This window comes from Lepisma saccharinum, chromosome 9 (assembly GCF_977018435.1).
Source record: "Lepisma saccharinum chromosome 9, izLepSacc3.1, whole genome shotgun sequence".
Classification (NCBI taxonomy): domain Eukaryota; kingdom Metazoa; phylum Arthropoda; class Insecta; order Zygentoma; family Lepismatidae; genus Lepisma; species Lepisma saccharinum.
Genome location: NC_139237.1, coordinates 7,823,470 through 7,844,152, shown reverse-complemented (window position 1 = coordinate 7,844,152; position 20,683 = coordinate 7,823,470). Strand labels below are relative to the sequence as shown.

Genomic DNA, 20,683 nt, shown 5'->3' with positions numbered 1-20,683 from the left:
CCAGTAACACAAAGTCGATGTGTGTGACCATCTAAACAAGGGGCTAATTCCTGTGTTATAAAAGTTCTACGTCTATTTCTATTTTGAGTACCAGAAGGAACATACACATTACAAATACTTAAATTGCCCAATTTACCAATTATAATCCTCCCACCGGGGTGAACCTGAACATTTAACATATTTAAACCATGACGTACCAAGATGGATGTTCCTTTATAATTTTGACCACAATTATTATATTCTTCATAATATTGATGACACTTCAAGGAAGGAACACCCACCTCTTGAGTACATGCAACATCTACATTATTATTAATTAAAAATTCACGTAAGGCCATAAGTTTAGTGTCACTACTTAACTTATTTACATTTGTGGTTGCTAACTGGAGAACCGGATTGGCCATTTTACTTTGCAAGAGGAAATAAATTATTAGTATAAATAATGACATTGTGCAAACATTTTTGATGATTTTACACTCAAATTATTAACCCGTCCTTTTGCAATGTCATGGTTTGGAAACCATTAGCTGGTCATTACTATCAGTAGTATAAAAGTATATAGGATGAGGACACTTATAGCGTAGAAAAGAAGAGCTCATATGATTAAACAGCCCGATTTGCCCACACTTAAAATTATGCCAAGATGCCTATAAGCCCCAATTCTTCAAGTGTGATATGCTCTTAATCCTAGGAATTTTGAATCCTAGTGTAGAAAAGAAGAACCCCCCTAAGACAGATTTGCCCACACTTAAAATTATGTCAAGTACCCATATGATTTTATTGTTTATAGTGTGTTATTCTGTCAAAATCCCAAGAATCTTGAATTCTAGTGTAGAAATGAAGAACCCCCCTCAGACAGATTAGCCCATGTGTCTAAAAGCTACATCTGCCAGATTGTTGTCCATAAACTTGTCAAAAATACGCCCCCCCTTGATTTTGTTTTGGCTACACTTAAAACTAAGGCAAAAAGCCACTCTCACCCACCCACACCCATTTATATTTACTTCCGGTCCGGTAATATGCAAAAATCTTCTAGAATTGTTCTGTGACTCTCTCATTTCTTACATCATAAACATATGATTTTTCACCTATGAGAATAACACTACATATGGTGTCATCAGGGAGTGTATCGTGGAATTCACAGATAATTTTAATGTTTGTCGTGTCATTAACCACAACTTGTTTTCTTTTTGAAGTGTTGATGACAAACATGGGTCTCTGTGCTTTGAATTCATCTGGTGTGTAATACATGTCAGTATTGCCAGTAGTGACCCTTTTGTATGCTGTAAATGCTTCATATAATTTAAGGAAATCATCCTTGGACATGTCTAAATTATAATTTTCTCTAGGAAATACCTCATTTCTGCCATTTTTAAGATATATGTTCTTGATGTTGCAGTTATCAAATTTACTTGATTTTTTTTCCTGATTATTGTGTCTTCCAGTCTGAAACAATACCACCACAAAATCTGGCATGTCATATTGTATACTGGAGAATGAATTTGTAGCATCAAACTCATAATAGTTACCAGCGGCAGGCTTCTGTACACATTGATATGTATAAAATTGTAAAGGAATCTGTGGATTTTTTATTATATCTGCTTTGTATTTAAGAGCATAACTGGCTTCATATTCAACAACCGGGATTCTTAGCTCCATAGTCTGAATAAGGCACTTGCCCTCATCAGGTAGGGTATTAGGCAGAGCTTTCCCTGTAGAACTTAATGTACTGTACCTCATCAAAGTATTATTATCATTGGCAGCTCTTCTAAATGTGATTTTTAAACCACCCTTCCACATAATATCTTTGTAATCTGAGAAGAATCCTGACAACAGGCGCATGGGGAACAGCACTGTGTGGCTTTTAGATATAATTTTATCACCAGCCTCAAATCCACCTATTTTGTAGTAAGAAGCCTCGGTTTTGGATAAGTTTAGTGTAGCCAAAGCTGTGGAGGTAATGCCGGGGTAATCCACTCTATTTATAACAACACCATGTTTTCTGATCTCAATTTCAGAGAACAGATGTGACACAAAATTGTCTACCAATCTTATATTTGAATTTGCCGGATAATCTGTACCATCGAGCTTTACAACATCAAATTTGATGTATAGATCTGCTCTGTGGGGGTGTATAAAGCCATCCCCTACATCAAGATCAACCTCAATCTCTGTGTTGGGTTGATTTAAATTTGCAAAGGTCCTCCTGTTTGGGGGGAATGATTGTAGCTCATAACTCTCAATATTTTCCATTTTTTTCTTGTATGTATTTTTATTTAAATATTAATCTCCATGATAGCAGTTGTTGTGGCTCCAGCAAAATCAACTAATTCTTCTTTTTCATTAGTGACCATCAACTCAATATTATCTATTCTATTATGGCACACAGGAAAATATAATGTTGGTGATGGAGTGTAGATGATGGGCTCCATAAATTCAGAGTTAGGTTTGAATGTTGCAATAATGCCAGTTTGTTTGTGAGTGCCTATGCCATTTGATTTGGTGATCATACCCTCGGCCACATTACAGTGAATATTCAGAGTCTCTATGGCTAAGAATTTAGGTATATTAATAGCAGTGTGTTTGATGGCTGGTTCAAGTTTTGTGTTGTTCTCAAAGCCTAACAGCTCTCCTATAGTACCCAGATCCACTGTTTCTGTAGCAGATATAATCTCTACTCTGTGAGTGACAGAATTTCGAGTTAATACTATACCTCTGGGTAATTGAGCATTTAGAGTGGACAGATTATATTGCCCTGGAGTGATGACAATTTTTTGATCCCCTACTGCAATTTTGTTGTTGTGGTGTGTAATATTAGGGATCAAGTACATGCCATAAAATGCTCTGAGAGCTATTGTTTTGGGATACACTATATCATCATGTAATTTGAGTTTCAATATTGAATTTTGGCTGGTGAGATGGAATACCCCCATGATGTTTTAAATACCACAAGGCCTTTTGAAAATCTTCAATTGATGGTTTATTTATTTGAGACAGATATCTGAGAACAGATAAACACAAATGTCCACAATTAACATCTTTGAAGTTTTGAACACGGGCATTATTGTAATAAAGATTAGTTGATTTTAGATATTTTACTAAATTTTCATGTGAACACCTCCAAATGAATCAAACACAAATGCCTCATTTTTTAAATATTTAAGATAACAGATCCAGTGAGTGCCCTGATTTTTGTACTTATCCAAATTAACAATGCCACACTCTTTGTTGAGTGGTTGTTCTGGTAAAGGATCAGACATGTACACACCTCTAAAATTTTTGATGCCCAGTGGTTTGATTAAAGCTTCAATATCTTGGTTTGTAAGCGGCTCTTGTTTTTTTTAAACTTATTCATGGCTCTCTTAACAACTTTGCCTTGTTTCTCCATGGCCAGGTTATGGCGCATCAATTCATCTAATTCTGCCCTATTTTTCTTGGCATCTATTACTGTTTTTGCTATGGCAGCTGATCCCCCAGCCAAGCTCCCAACAGCTCCCAAAGCTGCTAAGATGGCCGGGATAGTAAATATGAAACCCCCCACATGTGATTTTTTTCTAGATTGTTGTATTTTTTTTAATTTGGGGGTACTAAGCAACAATTTCATACCATGACCCTTGGCAATACAAGAATTTTTTTTCTTGCGCTGCTTTTTGGTTAAAAGACTATCAATAGTTTTAAGAGATTTAAGACCTGCATAAGGTATTTGATACATAACACCCTTGGCCTTCATCCTAGGTTTATTATATATATATATTCACAACCCTCACCCCAGTTTTTGTTTGGTGTTCATAGCTATGGTGGTTCCCAATGCTGCTATTCTCTCATTCAAAGAAGCATCTTTGCTTACAAATCTACCAAATGCAGCCTCTTCCAATTTTTTGTCTGCAACATGTCTCTTGTCAAGATCAGAATGTGTGTTGTATGCTATGTCATGGTCTCTACAAGCAGCATCTAGGGGATTAACACCAGGATCACCTCTGTTTAATCTATGCTCCAATTTTGTGCCTGGACCACAATACTCATAGCCTGGAATGTGTAGTTCAAATGGCAGCTTGTTTATAATGTCATTAACCAGTCCCCGTCCCTCAGAAATATTCCAAAATTTAGGTGGTACAGTATTAATAATTTTTATAAGATATCCAATCCCCTTAGTGTCATTCACTATAAAATTAGACAATTTGGTGCTTATCATGTCCTTTCCATTGTAAAAATTGTGGTTGCCAGCATTTTCCTCCCCAGCTATCACCAATAACCTATCTACAAGTTTCCTGACATCATCAACCCAGACAAATTCTTTAGGCAGGGTGTTGTATTGTTTGATTCCACTGCCAGTCTTGATCTGTGACCATATGGGCTTGATTAAGTTGTTATATTTTCCTCCACTGCTAGACTTGACTCTTTTTTGTGTGGGATCATTGTTCTGGTATAGAGCATCTGATTTTATTAATATTTCTTTGTAGTGCTCATAATCTTGATCTGTATAGCTGCCAGGTCTCTTCCTAGTCATCAGTTCCCACAATCCAGGTGTGCCGGGATATTTAACAAAACCACCTTTTTCTCCAAGATGAGATTCTGAATATACAATGAGATCATCTCCCATAAATGTTACTCTGAAATTGCCAATTCTATGTATGATGCTACCATCACGCTCTGTGTCAGCATATAAGCCAAAGACCTCATCTTTGTTGTCTTTAGGTGTGCTTAAATATTTTTGAGCAAGAAGACCCAATTCAATAGGATCCTGACTAGCTTCAATTCTTCGAGGAGCAACAGGACTAGGTGTATGAATACTAGAAAGTGGGGTGATTGGATAATCTAATATGTTCCTTGCAGCTACAGGTACAAGCTCTGTGATCAAATTTTGATTTTGCTCTGTAAGAGGTTTAATAATTTTACCTAATTCACTAATAGCATCAATAATAGGCTGTTCTGTTTGTTTGTGTTGTTCATAAATTCCTCGGTTCTCTGATTTCCATCTCTTAAATCTTTTTACAAGATAATCTCTTAATTTAAGATCATCAATGATTGGCCTTTTCATGGTCATTTATATATGTTTCAATGTCTAGAAAATTGTTAATTTTATTTCTATATTTACCACTATTGGGTTTTCTTGTCATATCAATTGTGACAAACCCATAACTGTCTTGATTCCAGCACCTACTGCAAAACCTGGAAAAATCATTGTAGCTCAAGTCCCCACCTACATATTCATCATGTATGTGTTTGAGGTTGGTATGATCTTGATGAAACACACATATAAAATTGCTGTTGTCTCGGATCAGCTGCTTCGGAATTTTAGAAAAAGTCTGTGCCAGGTAGAAGCAATCAATGTTTTTGTGTCGGCCCTGTGTAAAGAAATTTCTAACCTTGTTTTGATTATCCAGTATAATGTCATCAAACACAACAACAGAATTATCGAGACATTCATGAAGTGGCTTAACATCTGATTCAAAAATGGCAATATCCAGTCCATCATATAGCTTCATCAGCTGCTGATATTTTAATTGTTCCAAGCTCTTAGAGAAAACATACAAGTGCCTGTTTTTCCAGTCTAACCAGTTGGGTGCCAATAAAAAAATATCAATCATTAGTGTAGTTTTACCACAAGCTGATGGCCCAACAATAAGACATCTAATATTATCAGGCAGCAACTTGCCATTTCTCTTAATCTGCTGTTCAGGTTCTGGCAGCCTTTTTATAACATCCCAGGTGCTCATGTTATCACTTTGTCTGCATCGATCCAGCTGTGTTCTGGAAGTCCTAGCCATTTGACAAATAACTTGTTGCCTTTTCTTCGGATGATTTTTTCTATGAGATATGTGTCAGGCTGTTTAGTTTTGTTGAGTTCTTCTTCATAGAACCGGCCTTTGAGAATTTCTCCTCGGTGGTCTTTTATTATATATGTGTTAAGGGTCCCAGGTTTAATTTGAACCACTGTAAATAATTCAGTGCTCCAGTTTCTTGTAAAGCCTCTTTTGAATAAGTGCTTATATTTGCTGATTCTTACTTGATCACCCACCTTGTATTTGGCTTTTCTTGTTGTTGGCTGGTATCTAGGATAATAAACAGTCCTGATCAATTTTTGCTCATCAGATGAAGTTACTTCAGAGGGTTTCATGTTGATTGTGGAATGGACCGAGTTATTATATTTATGTAGAAGTTCTGGAAGAATATTAAGCCATTTATAATTACCTTGAAGTGTAAATTGTTTATACATAAGATTTTTTAGGGTTTTGTTGAATCTCTCTACAATTGAGGCCTTGAGATCACTGTAACTCGAATAATGTTGTATTGACTGGCTTTTAATAAATTGTTGGAACACAGAATTATAAAATTCTTTGCCATTATCTGTTTGCGGTGATCTTCCACTCTGATTGATGATTGTCCTGAAGGCTTCTGTAACACATTTTCCAGTCTTGGATTTGAGTGGCACAGCCCAGGCAAATTTTGAAAATGTGTCTATTACAGTAAGTAGATACTTGTAGCCCTTGTTGATTCTGTCTAAGTTTTTCAGCTGTCCACTTGCCATCTCAATCAAGTCGCTCTGCCATAAATCATCTATGCTTTTGTGACTACTGGCAGTCTCTTATAATTATGTCTGGCTTGTCTGTGTAATTCATCAACAATAATTTGTCTAGACATAATATGAAAACAGGAATATTGCAACTATGGGGTGTTCAGCAGCTGATACTACAGGATTTTCTAAATATAATTTGTCTCCTATTTGTATATGAAATTCCAGAGAGCCATCATCTTCAGCATAAGATGTTTCTAATGTATTGGGATCTGTAAAATCCTCTAACTCTACACTGGTGATTTTTGGTTTGTTGTCAGCATTTGTTATTGATAAGGTGGGGTAGTGGTGTGCCTGTAGTTGTAGCCAATATTTGACTTTGATTGGTCTAAGTGTGCCCCCAACAAAAAACTGGTAATAAAATTGTGCAGGGGACAGCATATATATTTTGCCACCAGGTGTAAATGGTGAATCATATTCTTTGTTGGGGATGCTGTACAATTCAAGAATTGCTGTATGTTTTGGATTCTCAATTATGCCTGTTATTTCTTTTTCTGCTGTAAGCAATCTACTTGTTACAGATTCAAGGTGCTCATTGATAGTCCTAACAACATCATCATGGCCTGGCTTGATTTTTATGTCCACAACAAGTTTCTTGTATTGTTGCACAATCTCTTGTAGCTGGGTGGCAAAAACAGACAAAGCATTTGCTTGATTGGATTCCATGGTCCCTAGCTGTTGCTTGATATTAGCTACAATTTGTTGCAAATTTTCAATAACTGCCAATTTTGAATTTTGAGCAGTAAGATCATGGACCTGTCTTCTGATATCCTCAAACAGGGCATGCAGTTCATTAATATGTTGATTAGTTGGTAGAGTGGCCACTGTCTGAGTAAGTTGTTTGATCTCTGTCTGGATATTCTTGATATCTTCTGATTTCAATATGCGATTCACTGCTCTCTTAATATTTTTAAGTTCCTGTGATGTAGGCAGATTTGTTACAGTATTTTGCAAAGATTCAAGTGCCAATTTCACATTATTTAATTCAGAAGCATCAGCCACATTTTGCATAGCATTTTGGAGCAGGGCTATATCTGCCTGAGTGGGTGTTGATTGTTGTAAAATTTCAAGTTTTGTTTGGATATCATCGATCAAGTGATGAAAATGAGATAGCTCATATTCAGTGTTGAGGTTTTCAAGCTTTGTGATCTGTTGCTGGACACTGACAAGTGTGTCTACAATACCAGGCAGGCGGGATTCTAGAGATTCTTGTACATTTGTCAAATCACTTTGCACTGCTGCTATTGTACCCTCAAGATGGGTTATGGTACTTTGAATTTTTCCAAAATCTTCATATGTTTCAAGTTGCAGCTTAATGTTGGCAACACTCCGAGTTATTGCACTCAAAGCATCAGAAGATGGCAAGTTGTTCATAAAATTTTTAAGTGTCTCAATTTTTTCTTTAACCTCGGCTATGGCATTGTTCAAGGGGTCCAGATTAGGTATCTGGAGTGATTGAATCTGTTCCTTTAGAGTGGAAATCACTAGATCAAAATCTTCTTGTGATTTTATGCTTTAGTCAATTGTTTGGAGCTGTGTCTGGACATTATTTATCTGCTCTTCCAATTGCTGTTTCAATTGCTCAGAGTTGGTGGCCTGGGTCTTAAATTTGGCTTGAAGAGCTGCTACAGCTTCTTCTAAACTTTGAAAATTATCCAATGTGGCCAAGTCAGTATATTTTTGAAGCAGCAATTTGAGTTCAGAATCAATTTTAAGAAGAGGGTCCATGCATTGTGATTGCAAATTTGTAATTTCTAGTTGAAGACTGGCATTCAGTGTGGTTTGTAAAGCTTGCAAATCACTTCTTAATTTTTTGACTCTGACATCAAGCATCAGAATCTCATCACTGTGATCTTCATGCCTTGTATGGCCAAATATATCATTAGGCATTTTTGTTTTAGTGGTTATTTATTATTGAATATCTAATTCTTAATTCTATAAAAAAAGGTATAAGCTTGTCATAGGATCCATGGACCTCAATATATAAGCAGTCACCACCAGAAACAGTATATACAGTGCCAGAAATCATGTTTGAGTGCTTAATTCTATAAATATTTCTCCCTACTGAAATCTTGACATTACCCTCAGGGGTTGTAATAAATTGCAATTGACCACCTACAGGTAATTGGTAATGATTTAAATTATTGTTAAATATGTACAATGTTTTACCTGTTTCATCATCAACATCTGTAAGTATGCTGTTCAGATGAATAATTATCAAAGCACTTAGTTTAGATATCATATCAGAAGAGGGTTGTGGTGTTGGCAGGTCCATAATAGTCTGTTTTTTGAACCCAAATAAGTTCATAGGCATGTTTATTTATTTCAAATCATGCTCTGTAATTGGGCATTGATTACCACTTTTCAAATCCCAATGACCCCATGGTAGAGTATGTATGCCACATGATAAAATGCATCTCTTATCATCATGTGGATCCAGAGCCACTTTTCTTACAATATTTGTAGTCAACAAGTGATCCACACTCTGAATTCTGGATTCTGATGTTCTGATTGTGCTACATAATTTGAGGCAATTTTTGTAATCTTCAAATTCAAGCTCTTTGTCTACAGTCACTCTGCCAATGCCCTTGGCCTTTTTGGCAACAGCGCCACTACATGTTTCAAAACTGTACATCTTGGCCCTTAACCCAGCAAATGTCACAATAACATCACCAAGTGTCTCATCTTTTAACTTGCCAGGCACCTTTTTGTTGTGGTGTTTAATTTTTGAATGTTCAGTGGTATCAAAATATTTAAATAATTCAGGCTGTGCTATATCTTGATAAACATCTTCTGTTTGAATATCAAGAACAAAACTATCTGTGTCCATGTACATAAGTTTTACACGATCCTTATAAAAAGGCTTCAACACATTATAAAACAATTTTAACATGTGTAATTTGGCCAATTCCAATATCACAGCCCCTACATAAATAGGCTTATCAAACTTAATCTTTGTTTTTTTCATGTTGAAAAGTGCCATATTTTCATCATAAATTCTTCTGTAATTGAAGTTGGGCTTTGCTATCAATTTTTTGCTCCGGCTGGGGTCAGTAATTAATTTAACATCAGTATATTTTCTGACATTTTCTATTGTTTTGCCATACACAGAATTGACCATCAATTTAAACAAGGTCTTATCAAATTGGCTCATTGCAGATGTTCGAAGCTCTGTGTTTGTATCAATATATGGCTTCAACCATCTTGAGTGCCTGAACCTCAAAACTTTTCCAACTTTGGTCACTTGGACACCATGATTTATTAGGAACTGGAGGTTTTTGTAATATAAGACATAACCCTGTTTTGGCTCTAGAGTCATCATCAATTTCTTTTGTTTAGAGCCAGGTGAGCACTCAACCTCAGGAATTGGGGGCAGATCAGAAAATGTGTTGTGTAAATCATCAGGAATTGTCAGATCAACCTCTAAATACAGGCCATAGTTACTGTCATCAAAATCCTTAAGATCTTCAATATTGAAATCTTTAACCCACTCAAGCCCTGCATATGGCAGTTTTTTCATCATAGCATAACCATAGAGGCTATTGGCATCTACACACAGTATATAATTTGATGGCAGTGCTGGATCATAATCAGGAATATATTTGTTATTTGCTCTGGCATATCTCTGAGAACATTGCACCATGCCTCCTCTTATACATTGTTCCATAAACAGATGCATATCTTGATCCTGGATCAGATCCAATTGCATTTTAGTGTTTAAAAACATTGCAGACCATGCTAGGCCCGGAGCACTGTAAAAATACATTGGATCCAGCTTATAATTTTGCATGGAAGATTTTCTAAATGCCTGAAGTATATCAGCTAAGAGGGTCACATCAAGTTTTAAATATGCCTTGTGATAATCACCAAATGTCTGGCATTTTAAATTGTTCCACATCAACTGGGCATGGTGATAATCATCATCAGTGATTCAAGATCCTCTGATTTTGCTGTAAAACTCTTGTTGTGGTGGTAGAGAACACTCATCAAATTTAGAAAAATCTGTAACATAATCATATGGATATACACCATTCCGCCTAATTAATTTCAGCTCCTGATTTGGAAACAAAGCACATGCGATTTTGAATTGATCATCAGATAATTGAGTGGCCAGTGTAGCCAGGCTAGCAGACAGAATTCTGTAAGAATCAAGAAATCTTAAGTGAATGGGAACACCATTAACTTTAATTATTTTGCTAATGGCAATATATTTCTCATCATTTTCTGCTAAAATATTTAAATTCTGCTTGTCAAACCCCTCGTACCTGATCAAATGATGAAAATCATAATTGGATGCGCCATGGCAAAATATGGGGACAAATTTTGGTCTCTGGATCTTAATATTACAGCTATTACACAGGGCCATTAAGAATTTACCATCTGTATGAGAATGGTGATGTACCTTGATATTTGTATCTGAAAATTTAGAATCACATACCGGGCATTTTTCTGCATTGTTGAAATCTTCAATCTGATCCTCTGTTAAAGGCAAGATAGGTTTTGATTTTAATAAGATATTAGATGCTATGTCATGGCACTCATTTTCTATTCTATGTGAAAATTCTTTGATGGCATCTGGTCCCATGTATAAATATTCTTTACTAACAACACCATCCTGTACAACAACATAATAAAAACTAGAAGGTTCATGTAACTGGTATGGTGTAACTGAAGATTCCTCAGGATCTGGGCTACAGAATGCAAGAGGTTTGAGATTTGATTCGATATCACAGACTTTATATGCTGGGTGTTCCAACAAGGCTTCAAATTTTTTGAATTTGGCATTTTCACTTGGATTAGGCATCACCATATGAACAGGTTTATGGTTGCCACAGTATTTCAGATGCTCAATTAACTTGTTTTTAGCAATTTCTGCATTCACTTCACAAACCCCATTTATTATTTTTTTACCATCAAATACAGTTAAACATCTTCTGCACAACTTGAATATTGTATTGGATTTGTCTAGTTGTTTTCTGACTAAAGCTTCAAGACTGCGCATCAGAGTATAATGGTGTGTATCATCCCCTTCAATTAAGAGCAGATCAATCGGAACAGCAGAATCATCATCAAATGTACTGATTCTGAGAGGTGCTATCAAGCAATTGCCACGGCCAGTAGAACAAATAAATACATTAATAGATAATTGTTTACCATTGATATTCCTGGCCTTTTTTTCAAATTTATCAATATTCTGAACAGACATTGGATATTCTAAACCCTCCATTGCTTCATCAAAATCATTTTCATGTTGTTTATAATAACTTATTCGCTCAGGATGCCTTGAAACTGGATACAAAGCAGCTAAAATACACCACAAAAAGCATTTCTCATCATTATTTTTTATATTAACCACGGCTTTTTTGTTTTTAATATTGGCAGGTAATGGCAAATATGTAGATCCTTGTAATGGGCTGAATTCAGAAATATTAACATAGAGCTTGTGTGGAGATCCGCATAGGCTCCATCCAGACTCTTTTCCAGCAAATTCAGAGTGTTTAATATTCAATTGAACTATCAAACTGCTTATTATTTTGTCTGAATTTGCATTTGAATATACAGCTACAGTTTCTGTTATGTGGGGCTGTGTAAATTTTGTGCCATTTGGCTTCTTATATTGTGTAAACAATTTGAGGGACAGCTTATAAGAGCCATTTTGTGCATTTAGAATTGCCTGCACATCAGAATTTATACTGTTCAAAAAATTCTTAATGTCACATTTTGGCTCTGATACAAACCGGTAATCCCTAAGTTGGCCATTAAAACTGCTATGGATAGGTGGTGCATAGCGTGGCTGCTTTGCCGGTCCAGCATTAACAGGTGTTTCATGCTTCCTTTTCAGACCAGATGTAGATGGTTGTGGGGGCAATGTTGATGACTGTTCATAACAAATACACTTATGCCATTTGTAATAAGCCTTGCTTAATATTTTATGGCATCTTGGACACATTTTTGTGGCCTTTCTGCATTTCTTAGGGTCACAAATATGCCGGTGTCTAGACCAATTAGAACTAGATATATTTTTATTACACTGATTGCAATATTTTTGATTTGGCATTTTCGTTGTTTGTTTATATAAAATTTATTGGTCCAAAAAAACAGAACTATGGACAATATGCCAAAACAATTATAACAGCAGCTAGTGGCTGAGCTGGTGCTTTTATACCCAAACAACAGCAACTAGGCTCTGGTGATCCCCAATATAAAATAATTTTGCTCTTTTATGCTGTTGTACAACACACTTTACCAGGTTTCAAACCTCAGCTGTATATCAGCTAGCAGTAAATATTCTCAAAATCTCACGTGTGGAGATATTATTTTGCCACATGTATTTCAATCTGACATATTTTATCAGGACTCAAACCCAGAGCTCTTGTTTACAAGGCAACAATATTAACACTTTGCAATCAGGGGAGGCCTCACATTTTACCAGGACTCAAACCCAGAGCTCTTGTTTACAAGGCAACAATATTAACACTTTGCAATCAGGGGAGGCCTCACATTTTACCAGGACTCAAACCCAGAGCTCTTGTTTACAAGGCAATAAGCCATGGGACTATGTCCACATTTTATTGAGTATCAGAACCCAGAAGTTATGAGCTCTATATCAGCTAAATACAATTCAAAGTTGGACTTTGAATTGTGCAATGAATATTCTGTAAGTCTCACTCGGGTATATATTATCAGAACAAGGCAAAACCTGAATTGGGCTCAGGCATGCAACATGCAAGAGGCTAATACAGAATTGGAGTCAATGGCATGAAAGCCCATACATGCACAATAATTTCCCCTTTTAGCTGTGTAGATTATATCTCTTGCATGCTTGCATATAAAATCTCCCAGGCATGCATAATTTATTGCTGGCCGGGACATGAAACTGATCAAAGATTAGAAAGAACATGAAACATTGTATTGATCTGTAAGTTGCAGAGCATGGGAATATAAGCTTTTTGCCTTAATTTTAAGTGTAGCCAAAACAATATCAAGAGGGGGGCATATTTTTGACAAGTTTATGGACAACAATCTGGCAGATGCAGCTTTTACACACATATGCAAATCTGTCTGAGGGGGGTTCTTCATTTCTACACTAGAATTCAAGATTCTTGGGATTTTGACAGAATAACACACTATAAACAATAAAATCATATGGGTACTTGACATAATTTTAAGTGTGGGCAAATCTGTCTGAGGGGGGTTCTTCTTTTCTACACTAGGATTCAAAATTCTTAGGATTAAGAGCATATCACACTTGAAGAATTGGGGCTTATAGGCATCTTGGCATAATTTTAAGTGTGGGCAAATCGGGCTGTTTAATCATATGAGCTCTTCTTTTCTACGCTATAAGTGTCCTCATCCTATATACTTTTATACTACTACTATCGAATGTAGGGTCATTTGTTTCAACGTTTGCATCGTACGATAAGCAAATGTAGCATTTTTATTTTTACGTTTCTGTATTGTTTTACTTACAGTTCCAGGCGATAATTTCTGTGAGGAGGATCGTAGTTTTCTCTTTCGCACACCTCTATTTGGAAGTAAGGAATCCTTTTCAACATCCGTTGATTCGTCATCCTCTTCATGTTCCATTAGATTTGTGTGGTCTATTTCTCGGTCTTCCAACTCTTGGGTTGGTGTGACGTCGATTGTTGGTTCTACTTGTTGTTCAGAGAAGGAGTCTGGTTGCTTCCTTGTAAGGGTGGACACGTTTTCTTCAACTGGAATGGTCGGAATGAATGGGGGTAAGGGGTGTCTCTTGGTCGCTATTTTGTCATTCACTTTTTGGTCACTGGTCTGCTGGGGAATTCCATTTTCCATTCCGACATCTTTGTCTTCCAAGGATGCCTGCACTACCGCTCCACCATAAAAACTAATAGGGCGAATTGGGACACGTAATACCATTGTTTTCCGGCGAGGACAGTCCTGTTGCTTGTGAAGGTCACTAGCACAAATTTCACACGTGGGTGTCTGTCCAGTGTATATTATGTGCGCCGTAAATTTATCGACCTGAATAAAGGACGGTATGGGTTTTCTCAATGACATTTTCACTACTCGCACTCCGTTTTGTACTTGATATCTAAACTTCGTGCTCCATGTTTCACGTGTGATGTTATCTACTACACCGAAATCACTTAATTTGGCACTTATATGTCTATCATCCAATTCAAGCGGGAGATTGAACACTCGAATATATTTCATTTCTCGGCCAGCATCAATGAGTTTCACTTTTGTCATCTGTCCATTTTCATAATGGAAGTTTACCTCACCAGAATATTTTTCTAGGATTTTATCCATTGTTGCTCGTCTTACTAATTTTACATATACACCGCGAACAGTTGTCGGTATCTGTATGGCATATATTTCATCTAATGTCAATTTAAAAGTTCCGTATATAAATTCATGTATTTCACTAGCACTCGGTTTAGTTGTTCCATTATCAAAGCTTACCTGAATGGTATTTTCACGCTGCATGATGATCGTATGTTGTCGTTTCAAGTCTATTCACAAATTCAGTGGGAAAAGATCCCAATTTGATCACGAAACAGTTCCCCACGGTACTCGGTTAACTCGTTTGGTCACAGCAGCTCGCGAAACGTCTTTACTCTACCGTGCCGTGGCCCTGACTGAATGGCCTTATTTTTCTTAAGTGCAGTACTTTACCAGTCGTCAACATTACTTAGCGGGTAGTAAATGTTTAACTCAAATTCTGCAAATTTACGACAATTATCATGGTGAAAGTTTGCTGACTTTCACAATTTTGCTCTCCTTCACTCCTACAATTGTAAAATTTTACTGCAATCTTGTGGGTGTTTCATTCCCTAATAACGAAAGAAAGTAGTCCACACAGAGTTTTAAGAATGTCAAAAATGACCAAGGGTGTACAGACAGAGCCACACACAAGATTGGTGCATAACATTTGGTCCAGGGTTTTCATAACAGTGCATTTTCGTGTGAACAATACGATAATAAAATAATTGATAACCAAAATAATATGCTGCTTATTGATATATACAGTTCTATCCGAATGGACATTTTTCATAGGGAGTATGATTGATGAAATTCATTTGTAATTTAACTTTTCTCTTGTTCATCGTTCGTCCTTATTGCCGTCTTATTAAGTCAAAGAGGTCGAAATGAACATTCAGAAGGCTACAGTAATGTGAAATATTAGATACATGATTTTTCAGTCTCTAACATTCAACGGATGGAACTAAATGTTGCTCTTCAAGGGTTATCAGTACTCCGTCCTTCAGTCTAGAATTATTCCTTTGAACCATTACGAAAGTCAGCTTTTAAAGAATACCAAAATATACAGAGGGAAAGGAAGATATGAAAAGTGATGTAAGATTGCTAAATTTGAGATTGTCAGTGACATTCAATTTCTAAAGGAAAGAACGAAGATAATTTAGTAGTTAAAGCAAAGATAAATGTCGGGTATTCCCTTCTTTCATATAAGTATCAAGAAAAGAAAAGGATCACTTTCGTTCTTAAGGAAAGGACCCGGTTTATCCAGAATGTTTAGTTATTTATTTATAGAAATTATACATGTTCGTTGTTAACTAGTAACTATAGTGTATATCATTATTTACGAAGCTTATGTTCAACTACACGTTCCATAATTGATGAATGTAAAGTAAAGGTAAAGTGTTCCTCTGTGCTTAGCACCACGCCATGAAGGCGTATAGGGGGTGTGGAGCTAACGCCCCACACTTTCTTGATCCGGTCGTGAGTAGAGCTGATGTGATCAGCATCACGCCCCTGACAGCCTTTACCCCCTAGGTACAATGTCGACGCTGGGTGGGCGCCGGGACCGCTTCCAACGTTAGAAAAGTTCCCGGATTTGAACCGGCCGGGGATCGAAACCGGGACCTTTATCATGGTAGTCAGATGCGTTACCGTCTTATTTTTTATAACGGAAATACTCTCTACACGGAGGTATCCCCCACCACTCAAACTATTTCTCACTTTTACACTTTTCAATTGTTACAGTTTCTCAGTTTCTTATCATTTGGACAAACACAAATACCCATGCCTTATCCGGGACTCGAACCCGGAACCCCTGGCGTTGTAAAGCGCTGTGCTAACCACTCCGCCACGGAGGTCGACAAAAATATATTTTAACTCAGATAGGCGGATCAGAAATGAGATGGTCGTAAGTTCGAATGATCCTCAATTTTTTGATTGAGATGGTATTTTAAGTCCACTTTGTTCACAGTGAAGCTAATCGAGATTGGACCTACAGTTTGAAGTGGGATCGGAACCACTATGTGCCTCCACCGGGTATCGAACCCGGAACCCCTTGATTATAAGGCGACGACGCTACCACTGCGCCATTGGGGAGGCCCAATTGAGTCACCGCGGCCACATAATTGATGCACGTTACAATTGTAAAGAATATATTTCTGATATCAAATTTTTCTCACTGAAATCCTAAATATATTCTTTATGGTATTGGGAGTTGATATAGCTACCATACCCACAAGTCAACAATGTTCAAATTTCACATTTAGAGAATTCTTACGTTTTCTAATCTATCGGACAAAATGTCACATTGTAATAAAATAATATATGTACATATAACACGATTACTACTACACATATATTGATGTGTAACGTAATAGTTGGGAGAGTATAGTGGCCATATGTTTGGAATTACGGAGGATATAACTGTATAAAATTTATGACTTGCAGGTGGCCTGCGACCGAAGTTCCCGGATTCGGGCCCCGGCATTGACATGGGTATATTTCTGAGTGTCCCTTCATCGATCTCATTTAATAATCATTCATCCATATTGAAACGATTAACGAAAAGGGACAGATGAACGAAGTAAGTCAACCAAAAATAAAAAAAATCCAAAAACATTAAAGTTTATTGAATCACCATTCACGCTTGGATCAGCTGCTATAAGAAACTGCCATGAGATATTGCTAAAAATGGTTGATTTGCTTTGCTAGTAGAGATGATACCAAGGATATTAACATAGATGATGGATACTGGAGTTTTCTCCCTAGATCAAAGGATACGTTATGTTGTGACACAACCATTTACAGGGCGCATTCCTCAAGCCAGTACCATTCCGCCTATTAACTAGTAAATTCCTTTCACCCAGAAAAGTTACTCCGGTTTATTTCAATTAAATTTAAAAATAAAAATAAAGTTGCATTGAAGTTTCATACTTTCTCAGATATTCAGGCCCACGACCCTCTGCTTTGCATAGGGATACGTAGTTCAAGCAGGGTGTCTGCCTGCAAGCAAGAGACCTCGGTTCGATTTCCAGAAATAGCAAACTCAAACACATCTATGTTGAAGTGTCTTGGCTTCATGCAGCCTCACAATTGTTACAAACCGCTAAAGCAGGCAAATTCCCTTGTATATATGTAACGGCAGTGAGAGTGATGACGCATTTCTGTCATATAGTGGTTGACGACAAACCTACGTGTGGAACTCTTGACATGATAGAACGAATGGGAATAATCTAGAATGTAAGGGAATATAGACATTCAGTTGAATGTGACAATTCGGTAAGTTGGTTCATAATGCAATCTTTTATGTTTTAAGAATGCTCGTTGTTGTGGACATGTAAGTTTAATGATAATTATTTCTGCAGTGTTCCAAATTATTTGAGTTGAAGATATTGTTTATTCTGCGTACAAGTGAGTTGATTTTATTGAAACGTGGAATATTAAATATGATCTATGTTTCAAGCTTGTTATTTGAGAGCTGAGTAGTTGTGATTAGTCATTAAGTGTATATTTATGATACCAACTGAACTGATAAAGGTTTTCTCACACGCACAATGGCAATGTAAAGTGAGTCGGTGTTTCTCTTCGTTGCCAAACCGATTGTGAAGAGAAATAAAATTATTAGAACTTTACACAGGCCGGTTGGTGCGTGTCATATAAAACAACAATTTTATACATAACTTCTAGTCATTCATTTTTACATAACTCCACACCTGAAAACAAATCAACAAAACAATTGAACATCGACTTACAAAAGAACTGTAACATTCAAGATCTTAAACAATTCCTCTTCTACTCTGTACATTAATAATTATTAATGGACATCTATTGAAAACCTTGGAGAGATAAACATTACGGGCCGAGATCTAGAATGTATGAAGCTCTACCTCATCTTCGCAACCAAAGATTTTTACTTCTGAGAACGTTACAACATTCTGTATCACAGTATTAGTAAGAATTAGTTGTGGCTCAGGAATAGGAAAAGAAGAAACCGGTAAGCTTCATCCGAAATGTAAACTATCTAATTATGTAACCTGACTGCCATGCGGGAGACCCGGGTTCGATTCCCGGGGTGGGTGATCTAATGTTGGAATATAGCCGGACTTGTCCCCGTATAAAGCGGCTCTTGGGGTCGCCCAGCCTCAATTAAATGTGTACCTGGGAGCAACCCTGGGTGTAAATGCGGCCTGAGCTTGGTGCTGATCACATAACATCTAAACTGGCGAGATGGTTAGAATGTGTGGGGGGCTACTTTCACAACTCCTTACATATGCTCCATGACATGTGAAAAATGCATTGGGAAATTTATATTTACCTAATTATGTAACACTCAACATGCCAAAAGAAGCTGGGAAAATTGTTTGTGATCACTATGTGTTTCTATTAGTAAGCCTTAAACGATTACTACATCGACTGTTTAACAAATATATTCCCTGAACCGAGATTTATTTCTACCTACCTTCCATCCGTATCTCTGGCATGCTTCACCACTGGACTGCAGAGCTGAATGAGCCTTTTCCCAGCGTCCTGTCCCCTGGGGGCGCCGTCGTATACTTCAATGAATGAGCCGCAGGATGACGCACTGAAAAGAGAAAATATTTCCAAGTAACATACACTCATACTGTATTAAACTGTTACTCTGAAGAACATTGACATTTCAAACGTAGTGGCGCTGCCGTAGTAAACAAGCAAACACATGCAATGATCTGAAACCCACAGTATAGTCACCGACTACTTTCAAGAAGAAGAAGAAGAAAACTAAGGTATCTGAACCAAATATGGCCTAGTACCAAATATGGCCTGTATCCAAGTAGTTACAAGGTGAATTCAAGAGATGGCATTAGTATGTCATTCAAACTGTTGTACAAATGACGTAATTGAACCTGTTCCCTTCCCTTATTGGGTAGAAAAATGAGGACAAAGAAGCAAAAACCTCGTGATTGTGTTGTACGTGATCTAATATTGCGTATGTAAGTTATTACTTACTACATCTTCAAAGTGATAGGTGTTTATACATATCTCTAGTACATATTATAACAGCTCATAATTTGTAATTTACAACAATGTACTTAGTTTAGACTTTAATCTAAAGTACTGTTTGTAACGAAGGAAGAAAGAACACAATGTAAGGTAGGCTCAATATGGCTTACATAGGAATATATCGTGAAGGATATGCGCAAATGAGACATTTGTTACTCTTTTGTTCACGTAGAGTATGTGGGAGTCACTAAGGATGATGAAGGACCTTTCATCTTTCATTTGCCCAGACTGTGATGTGTAATCCATGGTCTCTGGTGACAAATTATGACACGTCACTTCCTTGTTTATTGGTTTGTGAACGATGTTATTTCTTTGTGTAATCAAATTATGAAGTTATGTAAAAAAAACTTAAGTGTATCAACATACTTATCTACCTATCAAAATAACATTGTGGTACTTTTCTTACAATTTCTGTTGCATTTTTTTAAGTTCAAGAAGAAAATTTATTACTAGGCCATATTCGGTGCACATGTACCCATTATGGCCTAAACTTTACTTTTTAACAAAATCTTCACTGCACCCTTGTCATTGTTTGGAACTAACTCCAATTTTTAGTAAACGTCCAGAAATATTCCCTGTTTTGAATATTGTCACTAGTTTTACACTTTAAGAAACAGTTGCAAGCCTTAGGAAGTCCATATTGGGTTCAGGTACCTTAGTAAAACTGCGCTTCTCAAAGGCTCGCGCATAGAATGAAACTCACTACCCGTCGCAAATCCCTTAATAGGATGCCAGGGTTCGAAACGAGAACTTCTATCATACAGACATGAACCTGCCACGCTGCTACTTAGTACCGGAATGGTGACATTCTATTTTGTATACTTATAG

General features: G+C 36.8%; 1 protein-coding gene across 1 annotated transcript in view; it reads right to left on the bottom strand.

Moving 5' to 3' along the window:
- The window catches only part of LOC145992324 (uncharacterized), a 603,163-nt gene that overhangs the window by 358,753 nt on the left and 223,727 nt on the right, over nucleotides 1–20,683 (bottom strand). Inside the window, exon 6 of the mRNA XM_083128705.1 lies at nucleotides 19,275–19,397. Within this exon, the coding sequence (XP_082984831.1) occupies nucleotides 19,275–19,397 (123 nt within the window). The remainder of the gene's footprint in view (nucleotides 1–19,274; nucleotides 19,398–20,683) is intronic.